Source organism: Pelobates fuscus, chromosome 4, assembly GCF_036172605.1.
Source record: "Pelobates fuscus isolate aPelFus1 chromosome 4, aPelFus1.pri, whole genome shotgun sequence".
Lineage (NCBI taxonomy): Eukaryota > Metazoa > Chordata > Amphibia > Anura > Pelobatidae > Pelobates > Pelobates fuscus.
Genome location: NC_086320.1, coordinates 356,450,563 through 356,462,654, shown reverse-complemented (window position 1 = coordinate 356,462,654; position 12,092 = coordinate 356,450,563). Strand labels below are relative to the sequence as shown.

The 12,092-nt window shown below is 38.0% G+C and overlaps 1 protein-coding gene across 1 annotated transcript in view; it reads left to right on the top strand.

The window, feature by feature from the left end:
• The window catches only part of NRP1 (neuropilin 1), a 120,389-nt gene that overhangs the window by 1,927 nt on the left and 106,370 nt on the right, over positions 1 to 12,092 (top strand). Inside the window, 2 exon segments of the mRNA XM_063452624.1 lie at positions 1 to 308; positions 5,291 to 5,465. The exon segment at positions 1 to 308 is cut by the window's left edge and continues 185 nt beyond it. Of these exon segments, the coding sequence (XP_063308694.1) occupies positions 236 to 308; positions 5,291 to 5,465 (248 nt within the window). The 5' untranslated portion in view covers positions 1 to 235.

Here is a 12,092-nt window from a genome sequence, read left to right as displayed (position 1 = left end):
GTGCAAGTCTTGGAAGTGCTAAAGGAAAGGCTGCAATCAATGACAGGATATAGGAGCCTGAGATCACTCAGACAGAGCAGTTCCTTCGCCTGTAGGACACAGATTGGATCTCCTTCCTGGAACTAAGATTGGAATACCACGAGATTTGCTGCTCATTCGAATTTAGATTTGTATTGCTACTATTGTTGCCAATTTGAAATTCTCCTGTTCTACTGGTTATACCTTCAGCCTAAGGATGGATATCAGCCTACTATTCTCCTATTCGTGTCTCCTACTCGCCGTCCAGCTAGCCAGAGCTACAAGGAATGGTGAGTACCCCAGATCTCTTAGTCTGAGCAATGCTGCCTGATCTTGGCACCCCAAATTTCTGATAACTGCTTTCCTCATGGTAGTGAGCTTGGCTGAGCAAGAAGGGGAATATAAGTCTTAAACATCTGGGGTGTCAGGGGAAGGCATGGATGTTGTAAGCCTCAGTGGTAATCCAATTTGTTTAAATTGAGATAGAAAGCAGGTCATCTTTCCTAGAAACCTTAAATGAGAATTGATCGGTGTTTCTTGTATGGATAAGGCAATATTTAGCTGTCTGAATCTTGGATTTTCTTTTTCCCTGTGTGATAAAGGTAGTGTACAAGAGTCATTAGTGGCCAAAATATGAATATTGCCATTTATACTTAAATCTGTGTATTCTAAATCTGCGATACAATGTGTTTTTTTTTTTTTTAACACTACCACACACACTGACACTCAAACACACACAAACATACACCTACACTCAAACACACACACACAGGTTATAGAAGGTCAGTCATAGAAGTTATAAGGAGAATCCTGGCCACACTGTGTGCCCAACTGTATTGTTTACAATTAATGTACTTTTATTTGTTATTTCAAAACAAAACATAAACATTGGGCAGGAAAAGGCTCCCACTGGTGAAGAGATTGTTTGTTTAAGAGAAGTTTTACTTTAATGTAAATAAATACAATGAATCAATATGGAATGAGTGTTTCTGAAGCCAGTCAGCATGATCTGGTCTGGTACTGTAACTGCTGTGATTGTGGGGGTATTGTGCTTGTTTGTGCCTGAGATAATGTCATATAATTGATCATTTAGAGGTGCTATTTGGGGCAGACTTTGAATAGAAATGAGTTGTGTTCAGTAAGGCTGACATGAAGAATGTAGGTACTTAGAGCTGGGGGAGATTAATATTAACTAACTAGGGTTATTCTATAAGTGTGAAATGCTAGGCATTCAAATTGAGTTCGAAGTAAATTTCAAAAATAATAAAATAAATGGCTGAATTGTACAATTTCACCAAATCAGCTGTATTCAGTTGGAAATCCCTCTATGGTTCGGACAATTCATACTAAGTTATTCACTACACTTCTAACTGCAGCGAACTCCAATTTGAATTGAGAACTACGGCTAAATTAGTCTAGCTGTGATTCTAGCTGTTCTGGGGAATGTTTGTGTAAATGTTTATATTAACATTGCAATTCCCAATTGAGTTTGGTTTAAAAATAAATAAATAAATATTTAGGGAATAATAATATTTATTGAATTGGTTTCCTAAATGCAAAATGTAGGCTAAAATATTAGAAAAAGAAATAATAATAATAATAATAATAATAATCTGTGTGTGTTACCATTCTCGTTGTTTTGGAATACCTTTTGCAATTCTGTGTTCACATGCTGTGTGCACTGTTTAGTAGAAATGCGTTTTGCTCAGAGTCTGGTGAAGGCACAGACACAGCTTTTTATTTATACATCAATTAAAGCCAATTAGGCCCCAGGCACATTAAATCCGGCCAGTGTATTGAAAAGGAATAGTTTATTAAAGCTCCCTAACCTTGGACTATTACAATATCCATGACTCTCAGCCAGCATTGTGGCTGTCTGGGCTTCATAGGGCTTGTAGTTCGCACACGTGTGGTGAAATGGTTACCTGGCTAGTCGTGTGTCTGTCTGCCTTTAATGTAACACTGGGGAAATGGCTTTCTCAAAGTTGGGTCCCGTGAACTTTCTATGAGTTGTTTTGGCTAAAATAAAAATAAAATGAAATCATGTAAATATAATTATTGCTATCCTTCTAAACAAAACAATAACATAATAAATATATCCAGCCATATATAAGGTCCAGGGGAAGGTCACAAATAAAATAAAATGTAATTATGTAAATATATTTATTGCTATCCTTCTAAACAACACAATAAAATAATAAATATATCCAGCCATATATAAGGTCCAGGGGAAGGTCACAGCCAGCGGTCCATTTTCAGTGAGATGTAGCTGTTAGTACATATGAGGATCCTTTGTATCAATGTTGGACTGGCTGTAGAATGGATACCTGTGTCTTGCAAGTCTTGGAAAGGTTACAGTCTTGTCTGACATCTGAAACACAATTGCATTTTTTTTTTAAAACTGTATTTGGATCCAGCCATAGAACAATCCATGTGTTTGTACAATCCCCCCATTTAGCAGTGTGCCCCAGAATAGCCCCATTTTGACTTGGTTTACCCAGCCTTGAGTACACTTACCTCAGATAACATATAACCTCTACCTCAGTGCCAATAACCCACAGTGCAAGAGATCTAGCAAAACACACTGCTATCTATTCAATGTATCCACTAATCCCATTCTGGTCTAATGGTCAGGAATTATTGAAACATGTTTATATTAATCAGTTGTGCTGTAGCAGAGCCAGATAGTCTAGAAAAGCGAATCATCTCATTATGTCACTTTGTCAGCAGTCTCTGCTTCTATATAGATCCATGAAAACGTTTTCTGAAGTGACTGTCAATTGACTGGGAATCACCCTGTTTAATGTCAGCCTCCTCTAACACAAGCCAGATTCTCTGCAGACTGCTCGCAAGGCTACATACTATCCTATAATGAGGCAGTATCAGTCTCAGAGACCTCTCCCCAGTCATTAGTAAGCTGCAGCATTTACTGAACAGCCAGAGACAGGGCTGCTCTCGGTCTGAGGAATACAACTCACATTACTGTAAACTAGGATGTGGCTGGCAGAGAATCATAGGAGTCTGGATCCAAACAGTTTAAGACCCCCCTTCAGATAAAGAACTATCTCATACTCCTTGTAGAGGACTGCAACTCTCATTACTGTAAACTGGGAAATGGCTGGCAGAGAACCATAGGCGTGTGGATCCAATGAGGGATATAAAGGGTACAGTTTAAGATCCCCCTCAGATAAAGAACTCTCTCATACTCTTTGTATAGGATTGCAACTCCCATTACTGTAAACTGGGATATGGCTGGCATAGAACCATAGGAGTGTGGATCCAATAAGAGATGTGAAGGGTACCCCTTGAGGCCTCCCCCCTCCTTTTAGATCAATAACTAACTCTCACTCTCCTCGCAGAGGACTGTAACTCCCATGATGCTTTATGTGAGTGTACATGCTTGCTGATTCGTGCCATGGGAGCGATTCTCGATGTAAGCAAGACAAATCTGCAATTTTCAGGAATGCAATCTGTATGTTTCCAACAGCCTTTACTCTGTCTCACTCACTGAAGTTAAAAAGGAAATCTCTCTTTAACAAACTGTGTAATGAAAGTCATATTGCTTGGTTTAATTTGTGACCAGTGCTATCTTTAATGTGGGGAGCCCTATGCATTTTTGATGCACAATTCTTTTATTTCCAATTGACCTGGTTTTCCTGTAATAACAATCTGTACCTTTAGAGATTCCTGCTGAAAGCCAGGGCTGCGATTTCCCTTCCACTGGGAATGTATTAAGGAGCTAGCTAACATACTGGCCACATCATTAATGAAACAAGCCATGTGTGCACTCTGTCTGCCCATTGATGCCTTACATGTTTACCTTAACAATCCCAGTGTACAGAGGCTCACAGATCGTTGTTGCTTTGCCTTGGAGAGCATTGTGTTGTGGACAAGAGAGAAGATGAAATGGTTCTGTGCTCAATGCAAGCATTTCCCAGCAAGGCTTATTATATCCCTTTTAAGCCTCATTTAAAATAGTTTAGATTTTCTCTCCTTTCTTCTGTCTTCTCTATCTACCTATACAGCTGTGTCACTGTATCTTTCCCTGACATTGTACAAGCCTTCTAATCTACAACATTACCTGCCAGTCACTCCCTACTAAATATCCCCACCCTACCACCCACCCACTCACTCTATCACCCCTTTATTGTTTAACATCCCCACCCTATCACACCACCACCTTCCCACTGTACCAGTCAGTCACCCCCCTATAGTACATCAAATATCCTCCTCCATTACCCTCTCTGTTATCAGTCGCACTGTCCCATAGTACCACAACTATCCTGCTCCATCACCCTCTCTGTTATAAGTCTCACCCCCCCCCCCCCCCCCCAAAGACTCAATTACTGTTTCTCTCTCTGTCATAGAACCATTGAAACCCAGTGCCTCTCCAACTCCCTCACTTTAAAATATACCTACAGAGCTATTTACTAAAATGAATACTGTCGGGATTTTAAATTATTAAGCAAAAATAGTTTAGCCTTAAAAAGTTGAGCTGAAGAATTTTCTCACCATAGGTAGCTTGGCCTAAAATGGGCATGTTTTTTCCCCAATTGATATCAATTGCAGGTTTAGTGCAGATTCCGGTTAATGTCTAATGCCATGTGGGTGAGGAGAAAGTATCCCTCTACTCATTGAACAGACTCTGTTACTTTGATCTCCTGAACTCTATAGAAAAAGAACAAAACAAAAAAATTCCATGTCTTCTTCCCCCAAAATGTCCTTAAATCTTGTGTCATCCTGACTCAGTGGGTCATGGAACATCACATTGCTTGGATTTATGGGGCAATGAAACAGAAGATGGCTTTGCTGTGAGCTAAAGCAGACACTGATAGTAAATGACCCAGGCATGACTTATCATTTAAAGACTTCACAGGGGGCAGACAAATTATTTTAGTCCATAGCCACTTAAATGTGTTCCTTAATAAGATTACACTACTCGACAATAATCCACACTTTCTAAAGGCCCTGAGATGCTCGCCATCTATTGTATTCATTTAATGTGTCTGAGCTGCCTCATCTAGAGAATGAATGCCTATTAAGATATAGAATCTGTTCATTTACATCACAATTCCAATTAAACTTCTTTAAAAAAAAAAATGGTGGATTTGGGTTCTGCAGTGTTATAGGTGACGTGTTAATGTGTTAAAATCGAGCTACGTAAAAATGTATAATTAACTAAAACCTCCCCAAGAGGGAGCAATTAAGCACCAAATTTCAGATTCCTGGGTTGCCAATTCTAATGTTATTTATTTTGCTGTCTTCCATGCAGACAAATGTGGAGATACTATTAAAATCACGACTCCGAGCTACCTTACTTCTCCTGGATATCCGCTTTCTTATCACTCATCGGAAAAGTGTGAATGGTTAATACAGGCTCCAGAACCCTATCAGAGAATATTGATCAACTTCAATCCACACTTCGACTTGGAAGACAGAGAGTGCAAGTAAGTGAATCTGTTATGTAAGGACTCCAGCGCCACCTGCTGGACATAACCCAAGCAGCATTGGCTGAGCCTAAAACTCTATTATTTACTTACCGAACTGTGTGTGTGTGTCACTGTCAGGTGCTTGATCAATTGGGGATTGGAACCCATGTCAGATCATTTGTTCAAGGTTGTGATATTAAATCTAAATGTTCTGCTAGCTCAAAGTGAAGTGTGTTAATGTTATCCATCTTAAAACGCCTTGCCTGGTTTTCATCTAATTTATTGGCTTGTTCACATTCATTCTTATAAAGAAAATTTAGCAGAGGTCTACGGAGAACGCCATAATGACATTGCTTTGACATATGCAGTCCTGCTGGCTCCTCAGATATGCTTTTCTGAATAGTGAATTAGACCTTCAATATATTTCATTTGCAAAATCTGAAAACCCCTGGTCTGTTTATTTGCAGTAAGAAAAGTGCTTAACCTTTGAAATGCCATGAGTTTAAGGAACACATTTCAAGTCGATACATTACTCAACCTCCATGCTATCTAGTTACAAGAAAAGAAAATAGATTGCAAGCTCTTTGTACCAGACTTTTGCATATTAAATTTTTACAAAAATACAATACTCCTCCCCATCTGCCCCCAAACTAACATTGATAAAATGGTCTTAGAACATCTTAATTGTCCCCCTCCCCTGTAGTACAGACAGGGTACAGAACTTTCACATACTCCAAAGGTTGAACATTTGACTAGACTCTCTTTTTTTCCCTTTTCTACCCAGAAGAGAACGTTTGGTTGCACAGGAAGCAGAGATTCATTGTTAGAATTTTGTTAACATATTCATAGGATCATTTAGAAAGCTTGCTTCAGAACAGATATCTAATGGAGAGTGCTTGCCGCTGTTTACAGAACGAACCGGTTCAGCTCGCGTTTTGTTTGGTATTCTAAGTGGAAACGAGACCAGCAAATTCACTGTGTATATTGATCTAGTCAGGTATCTTGTTGTGTCTGATTTCATTAGAAAGAAGGCAATCCCCCTGCTTGTGAATATAATAAATCTACTTCCATTGCTGGAAAGACATGAATTGAGTCTCTTGTGGCTAAATGTACTAGATTGCTTTATGCTTCCTGACTTGTTAGTGATTTGCATAATGTAATACTGGGAAGAGACATCCTGATTTAGCCTTGGTGCCTTTTTAGTACGTAGATAGCATACACCAGTGAAAGTCCAGGTTTATCAGAAAAGCTTTTACAACACACAGATAAGAAAGCAGGCACTGACCTGGTTTAACTACCGGCCCTTTAAACAGGCTGTTTATATGCAGTGTAAATCCCAGCTCTACCTGCCCTCTCAGAACAAACCACCACTTAACCCCACAACTACGTCCCATTCCAAAGGCATGAAATGACACGTAAGAGGTTTGATCAACGTTAGACATGTGCAAGTGACAGTTAGTGAGATAATTACTCTTCTGATTAAACTAACTTTCCCAGCACCATAAACTCTACAGCTCACTGCTCTGCTGTCCTCCCTCCCACATTGTAAGGAGTGAAACTATTTTTGGGGGGCTGAGAGTGATCAGCTGTTGCTCTCAGACAATGAGCTAAGCTCTTCGCTGCGTGGGATCTTCTGGTTTTCCAGCAGTGGTAGTGGAGTCAGGGAGCAGCGCCCGATGGACGACAGTTAAAAAGCCAAACTGCTCAAAAATGGGGCTGGGCCTGGGCACTCCTGGCACCATAACGGCTGCAACACACTTAGAGTTTTCCTTTAAACCCTTATCACATTATTATTATTATTATTATTATTATTATTATTATTATTTATATAGCGCCAACAAATTCCATAGCACATGTTAGGGAGAAAATACTGCAAAGGTAAGTTAAAACTTACCTCCACTGCACAAAACTTGGTTCCAGACATTGGAAAGGCTCTGAAAGGTGTTGGATTCTGGGTATTTTTCATGTATATAAAATTGTTACAATCAACTGTGGTGATGCTTACCAAACTTCATCCAGCACAATGTAGACTGGTTATTTAACTCTGGGTATTAATGTGTATGAAGATTATTGAAAGATCATTTGACACAGGAATCATTACGTTTTAAACGCTTATGAAAACATATTGCATGTCTTCCACTGGGATTGCAAATAATTACCTTTGTTGGGTGTTTGGATGGTTTAATCAGAAAGGTCAATCGATGTGTTTAGAAACTGTTTTTTGAGAATTGTTTCAGTTCATTGAGATAGAACAGTCATAGAGGACCATGGATAATGATGCGTATAAGCATTGGTAAATGAAGCTCTTGTTATGTAGTGTGTGTCTCTATGTGTCAGCAAGGTGATCAGAAATATTGTGAACACAAGCTAATGGTTCCATCCATGGTTGTGTAAGAGCTTGGGTGACTCATTGTCATTAAACATGTTGAGCTGCTGAAAAAAGTTAAACCGAGTTCTTTTTGTTTGGTTCCCTGTCTGAGTTTATTCAGTAATTCAGTATTAAGCCAATGCGAATGGTCACAGTTTATGCCATATTGATAATTGTAATGAATAGATTGGGTGATGACTTCTGGTGGCTGGATGAGTAGTGTCTCATTCTCAGAGTTAAATGACCAAGGTGGGGACAATGTCGCGGACAGCCATATTACAAGCCAACCTTTAAAAGTCTATGGTAAAAAAGGCTAATGATTGTCAGCAGTGATTGTCAGTTCTAAGTAGAAATCAGAAATTACTGTCCTGATACCACTTACAGCTGTAGGCATGATTGATGTGAAGCTGTAACCTGTGTGATCATTATGGGTTGATGCCTACCACACCTGCAGGGATTGTCTTTAAAGACATAAGGTTGACAGCTGTAATTTTAATGAGGCTTATAGAACCTCTGTGAAATTCATGCAATACCTTATGTATAGATTGAACCAAATCCTAGGACACGGAATTTAGTGATTTATATAGTTGTTGTTAGTAAGAGTAGCGTTCTACAACTGAACACTTATAGTATATTGACTGGTAGACCATCCTGTGCCCCCGCTACATTTTCAGAATTTTGCCAAATCATGTTTCAAAGAAAAATATGGAGTGTGATAAATGTTCATTAATACTATTTACACAAAAAAAAATTATGTGTGTTCTTTGTGTTCTGCTACAATTCAGGAATTGTTTTATGATGTACAAATAATTGTACTTTTGTTGACTATGGGCTGTATAGTGGAGGGGGTCAGATGAGGCCCAAAAAGGTTTGCTTGACTTTTTATGGCCATTTCACTTGCTTGAGATCTCTTGCGTTTCATTACATTACATCACTGTTTTTATAGTAAGCAGCCCACCAGCACATTGATCTTAAACATCTGCAGGCTCCTACACAAAAATAGTTGAACGGCACTGAGCTATGGTACACGGTTAGTTATTAAGCCCAGAAAGATAGTTTATTATTAACTTTTCAGTCTATTTGTCACATAACTAAAACATGACCTCCTTGTTAATAACAGGCTTGTTGTTTTTGGCAGTGTTTTAACACCTTTCAGTTGGGATCAGACACCACAGATATTTTTTTTCTTATTAATCTGACCGTCTCTCTACGACCTTTATGAAAATCTTTTTATGCAAGTTTTATAGAAACTCTTCGAATGGTAGAACCAAAATAATTGGCAGCCCTGGCACTAATACAAAAAGAGAAGTCCTGCGCTTAAGCAGCAAGGACTACAACACACATCAGCCCCAATATATAGTAAAAACCAAAGAAAAGAAAATGTTACTTGCGCTTTCTCCTTAATCCCTATGTATATTTAGACAAATGGAGCCCTGGCACTAAATACCCCACCAGTCTATAAAAAGGCTCTTACCTAATACTTTAGGGGGATTGCCAATTTATGACTGTTACCCTGTTGATCGTCTTTACGGGTAGCGCAATTCTGAATTACGCATTTCATTTCTTCATTTAGCTACTATTGCTTTTTGCACCAAAATAGTATTATTAATTCTTCATAATGTCTTCAATATAGAGACATTTTGTGTATATTATATTACTATCAGTTATAGTTAACACTTTCAGACTGTAGTCAAATCTTACCATATGCTATTAAACTTTTCTACTAATTGAACTTATCTTATCTGTTTTTCACATAGGCCATTCATTATGGAACACGGCACTAACGTTATTTACTAAACAGACAATAGTCTGACATTCTAAAGAGAGAATTCAAGGTGAATTCACATGGCTGCTCTGGCCTTAAATTTGAAATTCACTTTGAACTCACTTTGAATTTTCTTTTTAGTAAATACAATTCTTGTGAGTTAAACCGCTTTCTTATGTCTGACCTTGAACGTCATTGGTCCTTCCTTTATAGAACTACGTGGAACACAAATAGTTGAGCAGTTAAAAACTTTTTAATTTTTAGCCTCAACATTATTGCTTGCTGGAGTTTTGCTACTTTCTCATTTTCGCGGTGAGAGCCAACAGCTGTCATTAATGAACTGACGCTTTAATCTAAGGAAAAGCTTGCTGGCTATCAGTGACACTAAGTAAACAATGTAAGAACTGATGTCACTATACAGATAGCTATGGATTTCATGATCCCGGGTAGTGAGACGTGTAGCCTTAAGTTCTCTGCTCCTGTTGACCATGTCTTTTTTCTTTCTCGATTGAAAGATATTATGATCCCTTCCATTCCCAGTTTATTACTGTAGGATTTAGTATATGACTTCAGGTTGTCTTCGGGGCAAAACAATTCCCGAGTTAATCATTACAATTGCCCTGGGGGGGATTGATGAAAATTTGGAGTTTACAAACTGGGTAGGGAAATGGTTTACAAACTATTGCCTCCAGTTACAGTAATTTATAATAGAACTGAATTAGAGTTTTTTTTTGTTTGTTTGTTTTTTTTAAACACACCCTATAGCACACCCTATTAGCCAAATGCTAATGCAGTCATGAAATACAACATACAGAGAAAGAAACTTGTAGCCAAAATGCAAATATAGTTCAAATGTGTCGTGTGGTTTTCACACATACTTTACAAACAATATGTATAACTTCATTTACTTTTGCACAGATCCATCTATATGAAAAGCTATTCACAAGCAGAAATATACAACCAATATTTTATTATATGTCATTTTACTGATTACTATTGATATAATTCTAACAGGGTTATTCACTAAAGTGAGAATTCAAGTGGAATTTAAAGAGAACTATAGTCTATAGAACTATAGTCACCAGAACCAGTGCAGCTTAAAGTAGCTCTCAGACAGACAGCCACTAGAGGTGCTTCCTGTGTCAGTTCTGCATTGTGTGCAGCACTTGCGTGCTGAACGTTCCACATAGAGATGCACAATAACTTAGCTATGCTTTCCTATGGGAAAGCATTGGATTGGCTGAGATCATCAAGATTAATTATCTCAGCCATGGAGGTGGGGCCAGCCGTGGTATAGGAGAAAAGGTAAGTAAACTACCTTTTATCTCCAATCTTAGGGGCCCAGGAACCTAATCTGGTACTCCTGCACTATAGTGTTAGGAATACTGTTCATGTTAAGTAGCCAAACTGTAAACATTCTCTAAGTCAGCTATGCTTTTAGTTTGGCTTCTCTGGCCCTAAATTTAAAATTCACTTTGAATTCTCACTCAATTCTCACTCTCATAACCCCCATGAGTGTCTTCTAGGTGAGTTAATATGTGTGAAATTTAAAGCAATCCCTACAAATACTGTAATTCTAAAACGTGCTTTTCTCAGTTTTGCACGCATTGCATTCAGATCTGGTTCAAGTATGTGGTTGGCATTCAGTACAAAGTAATGGCCAATCATATAATCATAAGCCGGTGGGCTTCACTTATCATGTCTGGAAAATTGAGTCTTTATTAGAAAGGAGCAGTCCTGTCTCGTTTTGATTCATTTGTAATTTTTTAAATTAACCTATTGTCATATATAGCTTTAAAAAAGTATTTAGAGCTTATTTGTAGGATGATAGTATGGATATTGTAAACTACATCTACCATAATGCTCTTACACCAATAATGCTGCAAGGCATCATGGGAGATGCAGTACTCAATATCTATAGTGCCAACTGTTGACTACCCTTGTCCTAGACCATGGAAGGGCAAGGCTAACTTAAAAAAAAAACATAGAAAGGTCCCAGATAGGGCAGTTTTGTAAAAAAAAACAAAAAAAACAAAAAAAACAGGCAAACCAGAAACAAACAACCAATACATGTAAACTGCAATTAGATAAGGCAATGTGGAAGTCATACAAATCTAGATCAAACACAACAGTAGAAAATAACTAAAACATACTAAAGAGCTACCAAAAACCATGGTAGCGTAAAATATAGATTGACGGAGGGGTTTAATGTCGTAAAATGTGATTGTCATGTATTGTCATTTGGCTGAGTCAAAAATTCCCTATCTGCTTTAATTTTCCCAAATGATTTACCGGACTGAGCTAAATAGTTAAGTTATAGTATGTTCACGATTATAAGATAGACTTTGCTTTTTATTCACAGTATTTTGTTTATTAATATTTTTTTATCAGGCAAGTATGGGTTATTCTTAGAAACAGAATCCCATGTAGCCAGTTCTACAAGTGATATACGTATGTATTCTAGCGATTTGCGATTTTCTAGTATGTTTATGTGCATTTCAGTGATTAAAAG